This window comes from Lytechinus pictus, chromosome 18, assembly GCF_037042905.1.
Source record: "Lytechinus pictus isolate F3 Inbred chromosome 18, Lp3.0, whole genome shotgun sequence".
NCBI lineage: Eukaryota > Metazoa > Echinodermata > Echinoidea > Temnopleuroida > Toxopneustidae > Lytechinus > Lytechinus pictus.
This window is the reverse complement of record NC_087262.1, coordinates 23,340,230-23,363,045: the sequence shown is the minus strand read 5'-3', so window position 1 is coordinate 23,363,045 and position 22,816 is coordinate 23,340,230. Positions and strand designations below refer to the sequence as shown.

Below are 22,816 nucleotides of genomic sequence, written 5' to 3'. Positions count from 1 at the left end.
TGATATTTATGAATGAAAGCATTAAAGCAATTTGGTGCTCTTGCAAAACAAATTCTGAGTTGTATTTACTGCAAACCCTCAGAAATATTGATAAGCATTTGCCAGTGCATGAAGTGTTTTAATGAAGAGTGGCTTTTTTGTGCTTATGGAGAATTAATATTTCTTCAATATTTTTTCATACAAATTATTTCAGAAATCACAATTTGAATATTCCATGACCTCTGATAACAAGAGCAGAATATTTTTGGTGATTGACACACTTTAAAATGATATTAGGAGAGAATGTAGTGAAATTGTGTGATAATAATGGCATAATTGCTGAAGAGGCCTATAAAGATTAAAAATAACATTATTTCAAGTTTTTCTTGAAAAAAACCCATGGAAAGTTGAAAATGGCATAATTTACACAAGTTTTCAAAACAAAATACAAAAAAAAAAAAAATTTGCAGAATTTTTAGTACACAAGCCTATGGACAATCAATTGAACGTAAATCGAACGCAAATTTGCGTGTCCTCCAAAATCTCACATAAGTTACGTTCGATTTGCAATCAATTGCAAAGCTTGCGCTTGATCTACGTTCAATTGATCAAACGCAACTTCTTCTTGCAACAGGATTGAACGTAACTTGCGTTCAATTGCAGATTTGCGTTTAATCGGAGGACTTACGCTCAATTTTGGGAGTTGCGTTCGATTTGCGTTCAATCGCAAGTTTCTTGCAACACCCCATTAAACATACAATGCGAGCACCAGGAACAATGAAGCCATAGTCCCTGAGCAAATTATGTTTTATAAAGTTACGAATTTTTAATGTAATATGAGATAATATAACTATAATATAATATAACATTATAATGAATAATAATTTCTTCTTTCCTATTACCTCTCCCTTTCTCCCTCTTTTTTCTCCTTTTCCCCGTTTTTTTTGGGCCAGCTGATTGGGGGGCACGTGCCCCCCATCGTGCCCCCCCCCCGTAGTTACGCCACTGATGGATTTCCATATAATTACGATTGATTGGATCAATCGTATATCTTAGACGGGGCCCAAGTTAGCGTGAACACGCGGTACTTCATTATTTCGCGGTGTCGCGATATGTCGGTTGCTTAAGATAAGAATCAAGGTCATCGTGAGGATTTTTATCGTTAGACAGCGGCCGACAGATAAAATAAATTGGCATGATCGTGATTTTCAAATAAACAATGAGGGCTTTAATCGCTTTTAAAAATCAATGTACCCCAAAGTGCCTCAGTTTTCTCTATCAAGTACGTTATTATGCTAACCGAAGATAAAATTATCCTTCAAAATTTTCTCTTTAAAGGACAAGTCCACCCCAACAAAATGTTGATTTGAATAAAAAGAAAAAAATCTAACAAACATTACACTAAAAATTTATCAGAATCGGATGTAAAATAACAAAGTTATGACATTTTAAAGTTTCGCTTAATTTCACTGAATAGTTGTATTTGCATCCTGGTTGGTATGCAAATGAGGAGATTGATGACATCATCCACTCACTATTTATTTTATTACATGAAATATTCTAATTTTCTCCTCATTGTCAAGTGAAATAGCGATTGATTCCTCCCTTAACATGTGAAATTAGCTTTGTTTAATACTATGTGGTTCAGTCATGTTTTTTTGTTCTTTTTCCCCTCCACAGTGATTTTATTGGCAATAAAAAATCAATAGATACAGAGTACAATGAACAATACAATCACTGATATAAACAATGAACTGACAAGTGTAACAAAATAATTTTACATGTGGAAGTCAAACAATAAAGAGATTTTTCAATCGAAACCATCTTTTGTCAAATCTGCGTTGTTTGAAATTTAGTTAGGCAATGTATTTCTCATGTTGGTAATAATTGATTACTGAGGATTTAATGATACTGAAAAGAGGAATTGTATTGTTTATTTTACAATCATATACATTTGTTCTTACTATAATGAAAATACAATTAAGTGCACAATTGTTTTTTTCCAATAAATCTGAATGTATAAGACTGAAATTTGGTTGGTTAGTTGGTTGTTATGGGTATTGTTACCATTTTTTCCATTGATGGTAAAGTTATCATGGGTCATTATTGTCGTCCAGCCCGACCTCCCCTCTATAAGCTTATTGACATAAATCTATAAGTTCAAAGTCTATGCAGCAGTTGGGTTGAATAAATAGAGAAATATAAAACAAGCAAAAAATGAAAATCAAATCAAAAGTCGATTGCCTTAATAAAGTTGAAAGAGGGGTGAATTTGACATTGCTACCTGTGCTTGTTTGACTTTATTCAAATCAACTTCTTGTTGGGTTGAGTTACTCAACCCAACAAGAAGTTCATTTGAATAAAATCAAACAAGCATTGAGTACGATGATAAGGTGTTAGCGTTGTCCCCTGCGCTGATCATTTCGATGCACACGCGATGTGTTTAATGTCTACGAGCTTACGATTTTTCTTTTAATGTTTTTTGATAACTCGGCGCTTAACAGAATCGTAGACACTATGATGATTTTGAATCCGTATGAATATCGCATGGTCGCTGTATGCCACTGTAATGCATGACTAGCATTTATGATCAACCTAGGACATCCTAGGGTAATGATATGATACCAAGTATCAAAGTGCAGTTGAGTATATGCACATAGTAACTGTGCTATATAAATGGACACATTATTATTATCATATCCTATGAATATCGTAGACCGGGTGCATTATGGCTCACTGTTAAAGGGAGTAAAGCAATGATAGAACATAGCAGTATGATTGAACAAGAGAGGATGATTATGTTAAGAAGAGGTGGGTCGAAGAAAGAAATGGAGAGATATCGGGTAGGAAAGAGAAAATGCGTGTGTGTGGGTGTGTGTGTGAGTGAGTGAGGGTGTGTGTGTGTGTGAGGGTGTTTGTGGGAGAGAGAGAGACAACGAGAGGAGGGGAAGGGAGGGAGAGCGAGGGGATGGGTTCGAGATGGATTAGTTTACAACTATGAACAGGGCGGGTAACGATACCCCTCCTGAAAAGCAGCAGTCTATAATAAATGTCCAGCACCCCCCCCCCCAAAAAAAAAAAAAAAAAAAAAAAAATCGGACCGTGGACCCTTTTCTATCTATGCTTGACCCTAGCAGCAAACAATGACGTCTCACATGAACGACCTAGACGATTGTATTGACTTAACTAGCTGTACAACAAACATTTATTTAGATTCGCAGCCTTAGACCATTGTTTCTTTCCCGATAAGGACTGCAGTGCACAATATTAGATTCATTGTTGAATTATGACAAGTGCGCACATTTTGATATCAGCTTGTCAACTGTCGGATCTCTGGAAAAATAACGACTGTCAAGAAAGGAGGTGAATGGAACGAAGAGTTTTTCTAGAAAGCAAATGTGTGGATAGAAAGGGTATTAGAGAGTTTTCGCGGCAATACGCAGCCGCTTTCTGGAAAGTTGAGATATTGTCAAAAGCCCTTCAATGACAAAAACAGCCTTTCTCGAAAATCAGTGAATCAAAACAGCAGCGTCGTCTTAGACTCTGGACAAACAACATACATGTATTTGCAATATTCGTATTGTCCCGGTCCACCAGCTTCGACAAAAACCTCTCGGCTGTCAATTGTAATTTGGCTTGCATTTTCAAAGGAATTGGTTAGTTGTAGAAAGCGTTTGGGTAGTGCTTGCGAAAATGCCCTATTATTGAGGGAGAGCGTGGTCAGCAGACAATAGCCCCACATGGAATGAGAACAGATGCGTACCATATAGAGCGGAAAGACAAATTCACTGAGGGGCAGTGAGAGAACAGAAAACCGCAAATAATCATAGGTCTATGAAAAATATACTCTGATCATGATGATCATGGACGTTGGTTCAATAAGTACCGAATCAATCGGATTGACCAATGATGGCTATGGCTATGGCAGTATGGTGATCTCTATCTGCCTGTGCATCGTCGTCGTCGTTCTCGTAAAGAATACAAGGAGACCAAGCCGATTTCCTCCTGGACCTCCTGGTATGCCAATCATCGGAAATGTGCTCGGTAGGTCATTGGCCCTTATATTGGATATACAGGCTATTATTCATGAGCAAACAACAAACTCATTGCACCTTTGATCATAAACATCCTTACAGTTTTAATTTTTAGCTAATCTTAGTCGATTCATTTTCAATAAGTACTTTCAATGATTGAATTTATGTTCACATATAACCACATCATATACGGGTTCTTTGTATTGGCTGGCGAACGTTTGGCATGGAATAAAACTAAAATATGCCATTTCGCATGTGAGCTGAAAAAATACTAAACGTACGTTGCTACGTGTGATCGTAATTTGAATTCGGAAAGGAATCGAGATAAAACTATTTTCGTCTTCTAATTCTGTCAAATATAGGTTTTCCCGTCCAATTTCATCAGAGTTGCATTTAAATTAATGAAAGGACGTTCAAATTCAAAATATTTTTGTCCACCCACTGCACACGTGGTTAATTTTCGTTTATTCAGCATTCAATTCCGTTCTATATCATTCCTCTGAATTTTGAAGAAATTCAATTTAGAGATAAATTCGTTCAAATTAATAGCCCAAAGTTGTCATTGAATTTCGCTACGACGGACTGATCGTTTAATTTTGCATTAAATACCACTTTCAATTTCATTTATCGGCACACATTTTTGCACTTTAAACGTCCAAATAAAGATAACATGGTTCTGTGTTCATTTATTTTATTACGTTATACAGTATTTTTCATGCTTTATCTTATATTTCAATTTTTTCTGATCATTTTATTTCATTATGTTTGATAAAGACGTAATTCATGTAACACTTATAGGATATGGTTGTAAACAGTTATTATATTAGTGATTGGTTAGTGGGTGGATGACCTATACTTATGGTATAGGTATTTTTTTCTTCAACATCATCAACTTCTCCTTCTTGTTCTTTTTCTTTCTTTTTTCTTTTTTTTTTACATAATTGTAATTTATATTGTGTTAGGGAATGGATATTAGACATGGTATTGACCACAGTCTATAGTTATGAAAGTAGAACAAAAACGAGTTGTTGTTCCGATGATAGTCTGTCAGATGGATGATAAATTTCAGTAAAATGGTTAACATCCAATTTTAAACTAAAACCCATTTCCATTGTTATTCAAAAGAAGTTAAAAAATAAATAAAAACCCCAACGAAAAACACTGTCCATATCCTATAAGTGATTGCATATTTATAATTTTGAATTCCTAAACGTTTTCAAGGAGGGTACCGGTGCAAATTGGAAAACACTTCTTCAGCTATTTTAATTTGATCGTTCTTTATACAATCATGTTTAAATGTGATAATCATGAATCGTATGACAATAAAATTAAATTGAAATAAGTATTTGGCAATTTAAAGATTGATCTTATAGGTCATTCAAATTAGTTGCAAATTGAATTATAACATCATTAAATCGGTTGAAATTTTGACGAAATAGGACGGGAAAACCTATAATAAAAAGAAAACACGCGAGCTCATTGATCGGTGACATTTTCGAACCGTTGTTGGCAAATATTGATATATCGGGGTCTGTGGAAAACGTTGAGGTTAATTATTTTCATACTTCACTTATTCGCCGTCCATTCATAATTATCATGATTATAAGAGCGTAATATTTTCACTTGAATTTTACACACATTATGTAAGTATACAGTCAAAACCACTTCCTTTTTTAATCAAACTACATAACAGATTTGACAGCAAGCAGCGAAGTTCTATTCGACAAATGGTCCAAAATATATGGCGACATCTTTAGTTTTCGGGTCGGGGAACGATGGGTCGTTGTTCTAAATCATCAGGAGGTCATCAAAGAAGCAATGCTGAAGTATGGCGTCGAATTTAGCGGAAGACCTCAGATTTATTCAGGTAGGATAAATAGAGAATAGCGGTACCTTCATTGGATATACCCTAAATTGCAAGGATTTAAAATAAATCCAGATCGGCTGTGAATGGTGACCAGCCAAATTTTGGATTTATTTTTAATCTTTAGGATTAACTTTACAATCTCAAATGATTTAAATTCAAATCCTTTAGCTTTATGTTTAAATCTTAATGGTTTGAATCTTAATCTAATATTCGGCTGGTCACTATTCACAACTAATCTGGATTTATTTGATATCCTTGGAATTCAGAGTTTACTTTAAGTATCATGGAATCGAGCATCGGCCTACCTTTCTATTCAATCAACTTTTTGTGTTTGTATTAAACCGTCTGGAAATGATAAGTATTGCCTACAAACGTATTCCTGATTTTGAACTTTATCTCGAGGATCATCTATAGATTAAAAACGAAACTCTTCAAAATACGTGACAATTTTTAAACCCAGGTCTAAGTTCATTAGACAGAAGGAACATAAACGTGAAAATGATTATCAGATTCTTCATAGTTCCTCTTATACAATTGGCTAACAAGAATAAATCTATATTAATATATTAACAAATAAAAAGTACAGTTCAGGTCAGGTCAGGTTGTATTTCCAATGAATTAATGATTTCACTGAACATAATGAATAACAGAGTTCCTGCTCCATATTCATGAGGAACACCTCGCATATATGACACTCGATTATCCATGTATGTTTTCTGATACCCCTGTACCTTCGACCATTTTTTTATTCTCACAGCGGAAATTGCTTCTGATGGGTTCAAAGACATTGTCTTCAGCAATTTCTCAGAAACTTGGAAACTACACCGAAAATTGGCCCATTCAGCTATCAGGTAAGAGATGCAATTGAAATGATAGACATATCAAATGATCGGATAAATAGGTAGTATCCTCATACTAACAAAAATATTACAAAATGTATAAGATACTGTAGCAGGCCTACTGTGAATACCTATTAAGAAAATCCAACCTGACCCGACGGAGGCGCTAATGCTCAAGACTGACGCAAAAATGTACATTGCTTGCCGCTTTTTTGGATAGATGGATAGATAAAGTTTGAAAATCTATGTCCGATTCGGCAGATACTAAGTATGAATGTTTGGGAGGGGATGGGTGTGATGCAGATTTACATGTACATGTACATCATGGACCGTCAGAAAGACACGATCACACGCCTCTTCTATATAAAGCAAGCTTTTTAGTATTAGTGACGAAGACCCCCCCTACACACACACTCTTACACGCAGCCCTTCTCACTTGTTGTCCCTTTATTTCTCCCACCCCCTCTCTCTCTCTCCCTCTCTATCTCTCCATATGTCCCTCCTTCTTTCTATCAAAACTCTTTCTAGACAATTTGCTACAGGACGGAAGTTAGATAGTTTGGTCCACGGTGTCTTTCCTCAAGTACAACAAATGTTGAAAGAGAACAGTGGGAAGCCATTCGATCCAAAGCTAATGATCACCCTAACCCTTTACAATATGTTCTCCAAAATGTGCTTCAATGAAAGGTACGTTATCATCATCCTCATCATTATTGCCATCGTCGCCTGATCATCATCTTCGTCATTTCATTTCATCTTTATTTCACAAGCCGACTAAAAAAATGGAATTGGCTGTATTGTCTTTGCCATTTTGGCCAGCGTTGACATTTTCAAACGTTTACCAAATTAATATTTATGATCCGATGCAGGCGATATTTTAATTGTCACCAACGTCGCCGTTATTTCCATCGTCATTGTCGTTAGTATAACCAACTTCATTTCGTCATCTTTATAATCGCAATGGCTATTCAGGTCAACATACATGACTTGTGTTGGCTCAGTTGGTAGAGCGTCCGTCTAACAACCGGGTATTTGGGAGTTCAAACCCTGGCTGTATAAGACCAGAAGACGTAAAAACTGAAGATGGGAGTTGTTGCTACCCTGTTTGGCGTTCAACATTTAAGGAATAGAGCTTCGTCGATCTGGCGCTGCACAGTGGCTGCCGGGTCAGCGATCAGCTTGGGAAAATGATTAAAAATATTCTCAGATTTCTATTTTGAACAATAAAATATGGATTTTCATTTTTTCATTTTCAGTGATTATCACCACAGCTAATATCATCATTATAATATCCATCATCCCGTATGCCTCGTTTCCATTAGCAACGGTCGTCATACGTTGGAGTGGTGTACGATTTTTGCAGGACACCGTATGTGGCTACTGTCTACGATTTTATGTTAAGCAAAATCGTAGACCCTACGATGATCGTTAATCCCTACGAAAATCGTACGATCGCCTTACCCGACCGTAGGGAGGTCGTACGATTAGCAGGGAAATGGGGTGTTTATGTTAAGCAAAATCGTAGACCCTACGATGATCGTTAATCCCTACGAAAATCGTACGATCGCCTTATCCGACCGTAGGGAGGTCGTAAGAATAGCAGGGAAATTGTGTGTTTATGTTAAGCAAAATCGTAGACCCTACGATGATCGTTAATCCCTACGAAAATCGTACGATCGCCTTACCCGACCGTAGGGAGGTCGTAAGATTAGCAGGGAAATGGGGTGTTAGTGGTGCATTAAGCCCCTTTCACAATTGACGTACGACCTGTTTACGACCGCCTGCAACAGTTTTTTCTTGTTGTTGCACGATCGATCTCTTGGTGTCTTGCGAGCACTCGCAGTGGTTTTAGACGAACGCACGAATTTGAGGTGGTCGGAGGTGGTCGTGACTGGTCGCATCTGAATCTGAACATGTTCAAAATCCAAACGCGATCAAATACGATTGATTTACTCGCATCAGGTCGCACCATCGGTCGGGCGATTATCGTGTGAGTGTTGTTCAACGTTGTACGACTTGGTGCGAGAGGTGACACAACTACGTATAGTCGCATTTAGTCGACTGGAGGTCGTACAACACTTGCACATGCGCTAGATACCTACAGAGACCAGTCTTGCGACTGGTTGCGATAATATAAGACTGTTGCAAGACCGATCGAAATTACGGCTTACAACATTCCACTACCGTTGCATTCGCATGTATGCGACCGTACAGCCCCTTTCACAATTGACATCCGACCAGTTTACGACCGCCTGCAACAGTTTTTTTCTGCTGTTGCACGATCGATCTCTTGGTGACTTGCGAGCACTCGCATTCGTTGTAGACGGTCGCACGAACTCGAGGTGGTCGTGACTGGTCACATCTGAACTTTGAACATGTTCAAAATCCGAACGCGATCAAATACGACCGATTCACTCGCATCAGCTCGTATCCGGGGTCGTACCATCGGTCGGGCGATCATCGTGGGAGTGTTGTTCAACGTTTCACGACTTGGTGCGAGAGGTGGCACAACTAAGTAGTCGCATTTACTCGACTGGAGGTCGTACAACACTTGCACATGTGCTAGCGACCTACATGTACAGAGACCTGTCTTGCGACTGGGTGCGATAATATGATGTGCCATAAGACTGTTGCAAGACCGATCGCAACGGCTTACAACATTGCACTACCGTTGTGTGCGACCGTTCCCCTCGCAATCCCTCGTGCAACACTCGCATGTGATCGCACGAGCACAATAGGATCATAAGCGACTTACTCGTGCAACGGGTTTTACTGGTTGTTTTTGTTGTACGACAGCTGTTGCAACTGTGAAAGCCTCTGTGCGATATTATGAGATGACTGGCGATTGATGCCTGTTGCAGCCTGTCGCACGACCAAAAGGTCGCAAGTGGTCGTACGTCAATTGTGAAAGGGGCTTTAGTTACGACTTTTTAATGGCATCGTAGTTGACTACGAGTAAACGATACGAAGTTTTTACAATACTATCGCTATGTTACGATTCCATTTGTGAACATAATTAATGTTATAATTAATGTTATAACTCCAATAGTTATGACTTCAGTGATCCCCGGATGATGGAGTATATTGATATGTCTCAGGAGCTGGCTGAGAAGGTCGGGTTTGGTCTGGTTGCGGACTACTTCCCTTGGGCCAGGTTCATGTCATTTGGTGGAGCCAGATACATCCGGAAAATGAAGCAGAAGTACATGGAGTGGACGTCGCCTCAGCTTCAGCGTCATCGCGAGACCTTAAATCAAGGTAGATACACTGTTAAGACTAGCAAGTTGTAATTAATCACAGACGTACAGATGGAGGGGCTTGGGGCAAAAGCCAACCCCTCCCCCCCCCCCCCCCCCACCCCCAGAAAACGAAAATCACGACCAAGAAAAAAAAATAGAAAAGGACAGAAAAGAAAAGAGAGAAGGATGAAATGTGATATTATTTTCTGAATATTATGACAAATCTATCACAAAATTGGATTTTTGTAATAAAAAAATTAAAAACTTTTGATCGCTCGGTTCGCTCGCTAGCAACTTTTCACAATTTAACGCGATTCGCCATATCTGGCCCCTCAACATTTTTTACTCATTATGCCATTGTAATCAATAGTATAGAAAAATTCAACCTTATAGGTATTACGATGACAAACTGAGTGTAATAATCACACTAATCATTTTAAAGTTTTAGTTTTTATTGCGTTTGATATTTTCGACTTTGTTTCTGTCATTTCTATTTAGTCAATATTATCGGACCCTTTGATTTTGTTAAGAGCTGTATGATTAGAAGCTATATTTTTTTTCTTTTCCTCACATTCATCCTTTGGATATTGTGAAAGACAAATTTCTTTTAAAAGGCCTACTCAATTTCTGATTAAAACATTGAAAAAAAAAATAATTCAAAAACTGGTTGTTTCCTTGGTAAGCGTTTAAAATGTTAGTTTTATATGAATGAAGTCGGTGTCTTTCTATTTTTTTTTCAGATAATGCTCGGGATTTCTGTGACCTAATGCTTTTAGCCCAGATGAAAGCCAAGGAGAGCGATGAAGACAGGGAAATATCAAAGAATTTGTCCGACACCCACTTAGCCCAAACAGTCAACGATATCTTTTTAGGTAAAACATATTATCATGGATAAAAAAAGCTCTGAGATTTTGAAAAACAAAAGGTCCTTCGGGAAAAGTTGCTTGATCCTTCGAAGTGAAAAAAAAGAAAGAAATGGGGTAGGAAAGAAGAAAAATATGAGAAAGAATGAGAAATAAACATAAATAGGAGGAGGTAGAAAAAATTTAAGAAGAAAGAGGGGAAGAAACGTAAACGTTAAACAGATAAAAGAAATAGGAAAAGGGAAATATAGAAAAAGGAACGAAATAGAAGAGAAGGGGACGATGAAGAGAGGAGAGAAGTGAGATAAGACGATGAAGTACGTGAAGTAGAATAATAAGAAGAGGGAGAGGACGAGGAGAAGGAAGAGGAAAAATAAGAGAAAAACGACGTACAAGAAGAAGAAAGAGATGACTGAGAAGAATGAAATAAAAGAGCAGGAATGAATTGGAGAGGCTTATAAGACTGTATGGGATGTGTCACTTTCTTTTTGTCATTCCCTTTATAGCTGGAATAGAGACATCGATGCAAAGACTTTATTGGGCAATCGCTCTGATGACCGAGCACCCTGATATCCAGGCTAAAATACAACATGAAATCGACGTCGAGATCGGGCCTGGTCGTTACCCGGTCATCGGCGATCGCGGTAAGCTTCCTTACACGGAAGCCACACTGTATGAAATGATACGATATAGCACCGTAGGACCTGTCGGAGTACCCCATTCAACTATGGTGGATACCGAGTTCCGTGAGTACATTAGGAGTATTAAAAAGACCATGATATAATCAATTACCATGATTTTGTGAAAGCAGATTAATTATAGTACATGATATTACTCAGAGAAGAGGTTTCATTATCACTGTCCAATCAATACCATTATCATTATTATATCATACACACCATTGTTTGTTTATGACAATAATGAATCAACAATCATTATTGTATTTATTATCTCATTATCATTATTATGATCTCTATAGTACATGTACTGTTCTTAGTATATTTTTCATTGATATTATTACAATTGTTATTATTATTATCCTTATTATTATCATCTATTATTATCATCAATATTTGTATTGCTATTATTATCATCATTATTATTATTATTATTATTATCATTTTTACTCGTAGTGGTAGTAGTAGTAGTAGTAGTAGTAGTAGTAGTAGTATTACTGTTATTATTGTTATTATCACCGTCATCATCAAGGCATCATAGTCATTGCTATCGTTATCATTATTATTCATAATATCATTTCGAAATCTGTCTGAATTGCTCACCACCTTATTCTATACTTGTAAAGATATATACAATGCAAGGTGTATTAAATTAATAAAGCTTCTCTAGGGTAATGCACAAGCTTGGAATGCAGGGGGCAACAAAAACCCGTTCTTTTTCAAGGGCCTTCCTATGATTCTGTTGTTGAATGCTTTTCAGAAATCCTTTCCTAGGAAAACCATTACCGCCCTTCTTCTTAATCATCGTCATCTTCTTCTTCTTTTCCATTTTTTTTAGCTTGTCAGATAAAAAATTGTCCCTCTTTCTTTGGTAAATCCTGAATCAGCAGGAATGTAGACTGGCACAAAGCATCTTAAAAAACCCTTTCAATCTCGTATAACGTAATTTGTATTAAGTAAGACATATGAGCAATTAACACAACATAATTGTCTATCATGTCAAAAGTTATATCATCTTCCAAAGTCCAATGATAACATATTGGAAGAAGCAGCAAACAAAGCTAACAAAACGTGACCAATTGTTGGTAAACTTACTTTATATTAATTATTTGCTTATGTGATCTGTGTTTAGCAATGAAGGGAACGCACTTTGGTGTAACAAGATTACGCAATACAACGGATTTGACCAAAGGGGTAGACGAAGTAGAAAAGCGTCTGCTTTTAAAATGAAGATATACAACTTCATACTCGTAAACTGCATTGATGATGCATTGACGGTAACTTTTTCCCATTCACGAAATTGCATATTGAAATTATATTATTTTACAACCAATGATTATGCAATCATTTACATTATGCCTTCATCATTGTTTATGCATATTTCCATTATACCACACCCTATTAACATGATTAACGGTTTATACACTAATCATGCTAATTGGTTAAAATAGAACAAAATCATGTGTGTCTGATATTCACTGAAATCAAGACAAATATTGCGTAAGATTTAAACAACGTCGATTTAAGATTTACCCTAAAAGAGCCTTTTAATATATATGGAGCAATATTTTTACTTAACAACCATGCATGTTCTCTTTTTTTAAGATAATTTTTATTTGATTTCTACCTAACGTATATGAGTGTTCATGGCCGGTAATACCATTATCAATGATAATTTTCAGTTGAAATCACAGTCCTAAATATCACGGTTGACACTTTGATCAAGGGCGGCGGAACAGTGCGTTGAAAAGGTGACATACAAGACGACCTAAATATTAGGTTATTGTATTCTCCAATCGAATTGCAGGGGTGGATATACGGTTACACGACTCAGTCAATTGATTTTAGTTCAACTCTTTATTTCATTTCCATTCAAACATAAAACAAAGTAATGTGATTTAGATACAAATTAGCGTATTAACATTCAACAAAGCGGTAGAAGAAAGAGCATATGGGAATGAGGGGGTCCACTGAAAGTAATGCTGTCAAAGGAAAATAAATAATTTGATATTATTTGTAGATAGGAAAGAAGAAAGAGGAAGGAACGAACAAATGTGAAATTCAGACTGAGGTACACGGTATTTCACAGAAAAACACACGATAACATAGCAGGAAAGGGAGAGGAGGTTATCATTTTTGGGAGGGGCTTACCATACCAGTTTGATATTTCATTTCATTTCGTTTATTTCCATTTTCAACAATTACAGTTTATTTTGTACATTTTAGCATATAAATAACAAAACATATTTCAAGTATCCCTGTACAAAAATTATATTCAAGATTATTACATATCAGGTTGGAAATGGAGGAGGCTGCTAAAAAGCGGAGCTTGTAGAGTGCAGCCTCCTAATAAATATCCCTGTTATGTGCATAGCATATAAAAATCAAAATAACAACTTGAGCATGAACCAGTTAAATTAAAAGGAAAATAGGGGAAATTAAAATAGAAAAGGAAATAAGAAAAAGATAGATTAAAGGTCTCCAGAATCCAGCCCCAGCACTCACAGACGGACCTCGCTGATCAACAGGAAAACGAAAGAGATGGAAAAGCGTACGTGACATGATAATCATGTTTGATTTTAAAAAAATACAAGAGTTTGAGTGATGAAGAGTTAAATTCAATGGTTATCTTGGAGAAATGTTTTGAACTTATATTTGAAAAAATTAAGGCTTGGTGATTCTTTGATGTTTTTATTAATAGTTCCCCAGAGTCTAGGGCCTTCAAAAGTAAAAAATGATTTTGCAAGGATGGTCCGGGTAGTGGTAAATGGAATTCATCTGATTGATGTGTGGGATATTTGTGAAGAGTTTTGTTTTTGTTAAATGAAGAATTAAATATGAGTGGTAACATATTAATGTTTAACTGATACATGAATTAACCTAAGTTATATTGGTACAGTGTTTTTATTGTTAGAATGTTATTGTTAAAAAACAACTCATCTGTGTGAGATCTCCAGGACAAGTTGAAAATAACACGCAATGCCTTCTTTTGTAAAAATAATATTCTATCAAGGTATAGGTTGAGTGTGTATTTCCCCAAACAATTGCTCCATAATTTAAGTATGGTAAAATTAATGTTGAATAAAGCATTTTTAGGGAGGAAGTGGGAAAAAAAACTTAACTTTGTTGATAACACCAATATTGCGTGAAATATGGTGAAATAACTAAAATTGATATACAGCAGCATGGAGTAAACTAAACTATGATATAACCGGACTATAAAAAGGTAATTGTAAAAAAACAAAAGAACAAAGAAAAACATGTAAAAATATATTAAGGTAATCTGAATATAGAAGAAGTTGGGAAAATATGAAATGTCACTTCAGTTACGAAGAATGACAAGAATGAAGCAGGAGAAGTTGAGTTTGTGTTTAAATGCATTTAAAGAGACACTGTCTTTAGCATTATTATCTGTTTATATACTCTTATTTCTTCTTTCTTCATTAAGATTTTACTTCATTTTTTTCATTGTATATTCTTTTTGTCACTTCGTGAAAGAACAATCCCTGCCCCCCCCCCCCCCCCCCCCGTAGCGCCACGCAATGTGTTTGATCAAGATAATCAAAGTAGAACGAACTTTATGTTACACTAGGAATAACTATAGGATATCGGGATCAAAGTGTTTGTCATTATTCGCGGCTTTTTCACAAGGCATACTTGTGTAATTCTTACTTGACACGAATTAATTTTTGGTATCAAAGTTAATCAGATTTTATATGTCAAGTAGGATTTGTTGTTTAATTGATTTGCTTTTGATGTCGACAAGTCAGAGACTGGCATAGATAAGATATTAAGTGTTTACTTTACACATTCATGATAATATACGTATGCAATCGATAATTTGTCTAGAGACATCTTAAAATCGCTAAAAATTTGATAATCAACCAAATAGCTTAACCATGAATATATAGCTATAATTACAACTTTACAACTTTTCAAATATTGTTATTTCTTATGTACTAATGTTTTCAAGGGGTCAGACATGAACGTAGATAATATCAAATATTTTGATTGACGGAAATGAGCTTTGAAATTAAAGACAAAACTTGACTTTAAATTCATTTTCCTTCCCTCTCAAAAGGTGGCTTTCTTATACCAAAGGACACGATCATTCTTCTAAACCAATACTCGATGCACTTCGATGAAAGGGAATGGAAAGACCCTTATTCATTTCTACCAGGTAAGTCTAATACTCTTTTCTGGTGCTATGGTCCCACTAGCACACTAAAAACCTACTCCAGACTGACAAGCTATTACGTTATTTCAGTTTCGTTGGCGTGACTGTGACGTAAGGGAATTTTTGCAATCACTACGCAGACGTTTTCTGTAACGCCGGGAATCTATTGTCAAAAGCCCTTTAATGAAAAAACAGCCTTTGTCGAAGAATAGTGAATTAAAACTGCATTGTCGTTCTGAACTATGGACAAACGACATATTTGCAGCTTTTCACCCGGTCCGAATCGTCGGACGATCTGCTGACTTTGGACTTTCGACCAAAACCTCTCAGCTGTCCATTTTGATTTGACTAGCATTTTCAAAGGAATTTGTGCGTTGTAGAAAGCGTCTGCGTAATACGCTATATCAGCTCTTTCACCTCCACCACTTCCACCAGACCCAATCAGAATAAGTAACCGTGGTAGCACAAATGTTTACAATCAATTTCTAAAATTACTGGCGATGGCCAATCAAGATCGTTGTAATATCTGCAGTTTGTTTAGAACATTTACCAGGAACCAATTAGAATTATTCTATCATAATTAATTGTATCATTGTTGTGAATGGGGACCCAGTATGAGAGGGTGTATTAAATGAATTATGTATATGTTTCAATGTATAAGCAACTTGTTTGCTCAGTGGATTGTAGGTCTTTAACTGGTTTTATTCCCTCCAAAATGTTGAAGAAAAAGCGTCACAAGATAATTCAAACTTAATATAAGAATAGTATTTGCCATTACTTTATAACTGAGTGTTTCAAGTATTAATTAAAGCAGAATGTTGAACGCCCGCCCCTCTTTGATATTTATCATGTCATTTGTAGAGCACTTCCTGGATGAGAGCGGGACAACTCGTCAACATCCATCGAGCTTTCAACCCTTCGGCACCGGTCGTCGTAGTTGTCTTGGAGAAGCTGTTGCTAAGGCCGATCTATTCCTCATCTTCACATGGCTCATGCAGAACTATACCTTTCGGAAAGTTCCCGGATGCTCTGGGAAGTGCCTCCTGAAGCTCCTCCCCGAGACGGCTGCAGGGCGAGTTCTGCAAAGTTACGAGATTCTTATCGAGGAGAGATAGGATAGGACGTAAGATCGGAATTCTCCTGATGATGATATAGGCCTGAACTGCGTTAACAACCTCCGAATTCCTTTAATGTTAAAAGTGTATGTAGTGTTCTGATTTAATGTAAGGAACATTAATATCACATTCAAATTCTAACGCCTTCTTAAAACGGCATTTTATCTTGGATATGATGGAAGGTTTATGATATTAAGAAAAATGTAATGAAAAATAATATTTCCAAGGGATCATCGGTAAATTTAACTATAAGTGTGTAATGCACTACAATGCAATTGCGTTAGCAAATATGAATTTACTGCATCCATCGTTATCACAAAACTAGCTCATTTTAATCATGTTGTTTTCTTTTGAATATTTGATATTTGTATGCCATGAACTTGTCTTCACACATTTTGTTATTTTATACGATTCTGGATATGATGGAAAGTTCATCTTAACAAACCTATGAAGATAAATCAACTTTATGTCCAAGGGAACAATGGTGTTTTCAGACACAGTCGTGCAATGCATTATAATACAATCGCGTTAGCAAAATAAAGTGTAAAGGTCTGATGATAAACATCCGACCATTCTTATCATAAAATCAGCTCGTATTATTCATGATGGTTCTTAAATATACAATTGTGATAGAATAAAGAGTGACATTCACACTCTTACTTGATAAGTTATATATTTTGCTTCATTCAAGAAATTGTAAATTGGAGTTGGATATTTTTGTTGATGAATTTAGATATTTCTTAACGAAATTGATGGGAATATCAAGAGGGATCTCCATTATTACGCTCTTAGGCAGTCGGAAATTGGTGTAATGTAATTTAAAGAAGGACTCATAATTGAGGATTGCATGGTTTGGCTAAGTGTGTGTGTCTGTGTGAATTTGTGTATGTGACCATTATACTTGGGTATGGGTGTACACATGAGAGTGAGGAAGGGAGAATGGGTGTGTGGGTGTCAGTGTGCACGTGCGTTTGTGAATCCGTGTATTTAGTTACGTGGTAGTATGTTTGAATTGTGTGAGTGTATGTATTCAGATAAAGATTACCTCTTTATAGGGGCAATTAGGGCAGGCCTAAACCATTTTATTCAAATCGTTTTAATCAAAACATTGTTTGCTTACTTTAAAGAAAAAAAATACGATAGACAATAATATCGCATATGAATAAAAAAAATATATACGTATTCATTAACTTCTCTGAAGATTACTATATCATCACATGAATCCACAGCATGCGCATCCAAATGTAACCTCGCCGACACACACACACACACCCTCTCCTATAATTAAACACAAGCACACTCACACACACACACTAAGAAATCTCGGTGCAAATGGGGTGTACGATACGTGCGTACACCCCTTAATACCATCGAGGTACAAGTTAGCTCTTATGCGAGAGTACGTGTCTGTTGTACACCCATGTACTCTTTTCGTGCACCCCACCAGTCTCGCTGATAGACGTATGGTATATATAAAGTTGATTTGTGATCGAAGATTACCCGAAATAACAATGCACTAACGCCACACTTTACCTGAAATGATTTGTAAAATATTTATGTGATGATAATTGTTTCAAAAACACGTTGATTACGTATACTTTTGTACTTTTGGAGAATCAGTAAATAGAGCTACTTGAATCTCAACTATCAGCACAAGTCAAAAAAGTATCGGATCATATCGCTAGAGACCTCATCAGGTTTCAGCGCTTCTCGCTGGCATAGCGGGAAGAATCTTGACTACACATAAAACTAGGTGAGTTCAAATCCCAACTAAGGTAACTAAAAAAAACGATACAGAAAGTGAATGGACCAGTAGTCTCGACAATCTTTTTTGCTATTTTAGGTGGGGGTACATTATGCACCCTAAGGGGTAGACGTTTACACCCTCTAAGGTGCAGATGGTCACCCCAAATAGGGGTGCACACTGTACACCCCTATTCGGGGTGTACGTGTGCACCGCTAGGGGTACTCGTATAGGGACAAGCCTGTGCACCCCTAGGGGTGTAAAATTGAACCCGAATTTCTTAGTGTACAGATGCCATGATCAACACGAAAACTTTTAAAACCATGTAATAGCATATAATACAGCCAACTGGAAGCATGGTAAATTAGAAGTACATCGATCCTTAAGCCACACAGACACAAACACACACACTTACACACATACTTAAAGGTTCATTCTCGCAGATTATGTTCGCCATTATCAGCAATTAATCGAGTCTTCGAAACAAAAGGCAAGCAAGTACGGTACATCCCTCACCAACCACAGACACAGCCCCAATGCACGATTAATGTGCGCAGGATTTTCAATGGAGAATACATAGATATTCAAATCGGCAGTTGGAAAGGTATAAAGGCATACAGATTTCTCTAATAATTAATACTAATAATATTCTATCTTCTCATAAAAGCCTTACTGGGCAAAATGTATATTTCATCAGTCAATTTTGCTAATTTTTTAACCAACTCTCGCAGGGTTGGTGTAATTTTACTAAACAAAGCCATATCCTAATATCATTTTAACCCAGTATTGTTTAAACCATTTTCTAAAATATATTATATACTCACACTGACGTAGCTTTTCCTGGCATCGCCTAGTATCAAATTTTTACATCAATCAAATTCGTTTTACATTTCGTAGATGATAATGCAGAAAATAAAACCTACCACGAAATATACAACTTCTTTTTATGACTGACGAAAAGTCGAAATTAAAAAAAATATACATGTATATGCAATACAGTCGTTTCAGTTGATGAATAACCATTCTTAGGAAATAGGTTTTAGAACTGTTTGATGGATAGGTAAAAGGTAATCCCTATTCAAATTTGTATAGATAATCATCTTAAGGTATATACCTCCTGCTTTCAGATGTCATAACCAAATCACCACGATGTAATTTAGGCCTATAGATGAAAATATCAAGGTTTACTTACGTCAATTTTCCCAATGGCAGGTATTCAAACCACTAAATGCATTTATCATTACTAATATCCGTTTTTTCCGCCTTCTGTAAACTTAACATGCTTAACTTGATTTATCTTTAAGTTGTATCACAGTGCTAAAGGAAAACATGATACATACTTTAATCATTCCTATGACTCACTTTTTCCGATGGTATCGTCAAGAGATGGTTTGAATAAGGATTGAAAATAGAAGATGTTTCAAAAGATTATCAAGATCTAGTTATGGTCATTAAAAAACTTGTCTTGTAGTACCATCCGCATTGGGCGTCGCATAAGTTGACTAAGTTTCCACTTTCTAAAAAAAAGAAATACTGACTTGTAATTTCTATATCAAGACAAGTTAATTGGGGGAGAAGGAGGAAGATTTCAGATCCACTGGCTACTTGGCTTGTGTTTATCATACCCTATGAACCAGATTGTGGCAATCAATCAACAACCAGTCTTCCTTATGAACAAACTCTAACGCTATTCCTGCACACGTATTGAGGCTGGCAGATCCAAAAAGCTCTTGTGGTGAAGCGCGTACGTCTGTCCTCCCCCCCCCCCCCGTAAAATTTCAACTCTGAATCCGCGCCTGGTATCTCTTTGCAAGACGTCATGTACCTGATCACATCTGGCTTGTCTCCTCTCGGTCCCTTCGCTATATGGAACATAATCCTTGCCTCAATCCCAGGGTCTTGTCTGAATGCTTTTGGATTTGTTGAACTATTGGAAGTAAATTCATTCTCAAGAAACTCGCAATCTTAAAGTACATAAAGGAATGAATTAGCAACTTCTACTGTAAAGATTGATGATTACATCCAGGGTATTTCAGGGTATTATGAAACACCCTGCAATTAAATATTTATGTTCGTGCTTATTTCCATCCTTTGCCATGATTTCAACTTTTTTTCGCCATTTATCATTATATTTGAGTTAGCGCTAAGAGGATCAGCGTCAGATAGTGCGACTCGACCAAGCCTTTTGGGTTACATTGATATATAATTCGATAATCAATTTTTAATAGAACTCAAGGTTGTCAAAGCCGACATGATTAAGTCTTAATAAGCAGCGGTAATATCTAGAATAAGCATTAAAGAGTATATCTTTCCGCTGGGAGATTACTTGGGTGTCTTTCAAAGAATATACAACGATGAAAGGAAATGGACGTCAGCAAAAATCTTTTTTTTTACCTGATTAAATAGACAACGCCTACAGCCAAGCATGGATGTATGACCCAACCGCCCCACACACAATGACAACATCTGCAAGAATCTTTAAACCTGAAGGGACGTTGATGCCTTCATTAATAGATAACAAGTCAATAACTCAAAGTTTGGTGAAAAAGATTTACATTTATATTTAAAGAAGATGCGGATATATCTGTATTCTTTCCAACCCACACTGATATAGTCTGAGCAGGAACTATAAAGTCCATGGTCTGATGCAGATACTTTAAGCTGTCCAGCTGCTGGTAGTTTCCATTAAGATAGGAGACTATAGAGACGGGAGACATTTACAAACGTCTGATCTCGAAAAAAAAACTTATACAAAAATATCGGAAACGAACTAAACATATATCGTAAAATTGGACTCTAGACGTAAGAACGTCATTTGCTGGAACTTCGCATAACATCATATCTTGTATCCTGATTTTAGCCCTCCTGGAACTATGTTCAAAATGGATGCCGGAGTTTGGATGCAGATTATCACTCGCACCATTATCTTTTTCCTGGGAATCCCAGGTAATATCTCCATCTTGTTGGTGTACAGGAAACGAAAGACAGGTGGCAGTACCCGAATATACATCATGGCCATCGCTGTGGTAGATCTAGGAGTTTGCTTACTCAGCCCCGCCATCGTCTACAACAGCATGGAGACATACGCAAACATCATTTTCTGCAAGCTTTTCGTTTTCGCTTATGTCTCTCTTGTTTTCCTATCTCTTTTGCTGATGGTCTTGATAGGAATCGATCGTTACTTCAAGATTTGCCATCCAATCAGAATCAAAACCAGTCCCCGACGAGCAAAGGTTACCGTGACTATCTGCACATTTTTTTGCTTTGGCTTTAATACGCCATTTCTACTCTTCCTAACCTTGAAGAAGCAGGACGACGGTGTCATCTGCGCGCAGAGCGCTCAAGGTGACTTTCAAGACATTACTACGAGTACCATTTATCTGATAGCGTTCGCGATAGCGTTCGGTTGTTATGGAATGATTTATAGGAACGTCAAAGGCCACTCTAAAGTTCGGGCACGCATGTTTGGAGCTCCGGGGTTGCAGCCAGGTGGAGCGGGTTCAACGATGAGAGCTCAGCCCAGAGGGTCCCGTGTCGCTCCATCTGTAACCAACACTGCAGAGGACCACATCAGCCACGGAATCTCAAACGATGGAGCTTCTACAGTTCCTTCTGTCTCGGGCTCCATTCATCCTGACGAATCTGCTACCCTGCACCCCGACAGACAAGCTTGGAAGGAAAATACTGTCGACAGTGTCTCAAACAACAACGCCCTCTCGCAACAAAATATTGCATCCACTGCTCAGAATGAACGTGGTGAAGGAGATAGAAAAGGGAAGACCGATAAAGTGAAATCTAAAAGAGCGCCTCTTGATAAAACGACGAAGATGATGCTAGCCGTGACGGTGATTTACTTCCTTACGTGGGTTCCAGAGGTTATAATTGTGACCCTCTTCGAGCGATTGATCTCTACAGAATTGAACGTTTTTGTGGAACTCATCATAGCACTCTTGCGGGACCTGTTTGCAGTAAATCAAATCATCAATCCAGTTATATATGGACTTATCAACAAGAAGTTTAGAGAGGATGTTTTGAAAGTGCTAAAGAGGTAGATAAAAACAACTAATTACAGCCGAAAGGAGATTTTCTATATATATACACAACAAAAAAGTAAGTCCCCCCTCAATCAAATTGCTGTAACTTTTGAACGAAATAAGTGTGTTTCGTAGATGGTTTTCTACATTCATTATGCAACTCCTGGTGAAAAGTGAGATTGATCGGTTGAGTCATGCATGAGTAATCAAAGATTGAATTTAAAATGACATTTTGTGAAAGTCACAAG

General features: G+C 36.9%; 2 protein-coding genes across 2 annotated transcripts; both read left to right on the top strand.

Annotated features, from left to right (window-relative positions):
* The first annotated feature begins 3,215 nt into the window (after positions 1 to 3,215).
* Positions 3,216 to 17,449, top strand: LOC129281285 (steroid 17-alpha-hydroxylase/17,20 lyase-like). The gene is made up of 9 exons (XM_054917226.2): positions 3,216 to 4,023; positions 5,707 to 5,880; positions 6,638 to 6,731; positions 7,248 to 7,406; positions 9,769 to 9,977; positions 10,699 to 10,830; positions 11,328 to 11,567; positions 15,580 to 15,678; positions 16,537 to 17,449. Exons 1-9 carry the CDS (start codon positions 3,834 to 3,836, stop codon positions 16,788 to 16,790), a joined length of 1,551 nt encoding a protein of 516 aa, XP_054773201.2. The 5' UTR covers positions 3,216 to 3,833; the 3' UTR covers positions 16,791 to 17,449.
* Positions 17,450 to 21,315: 3,866 nt separating this feature from the next.
* Positions 21,316 to 22,586, top strand: LOC129282080 (muscarinic acetylcholine receptor M1-like). Its single transcript, XM_054918016.2, has one exon. The coding sequence runs from the start codon at positions 21,408 to 21,410 to the stop codon at positions 22,584 to 22,586; it is 1,179 nt and encodes a 392-aa protein (XP_054773991.2). The 5' UTR covers positions 21,316 to 21,407.
* Positions 22,587 to 22,816: the final 230 nt, after the last annotated feature.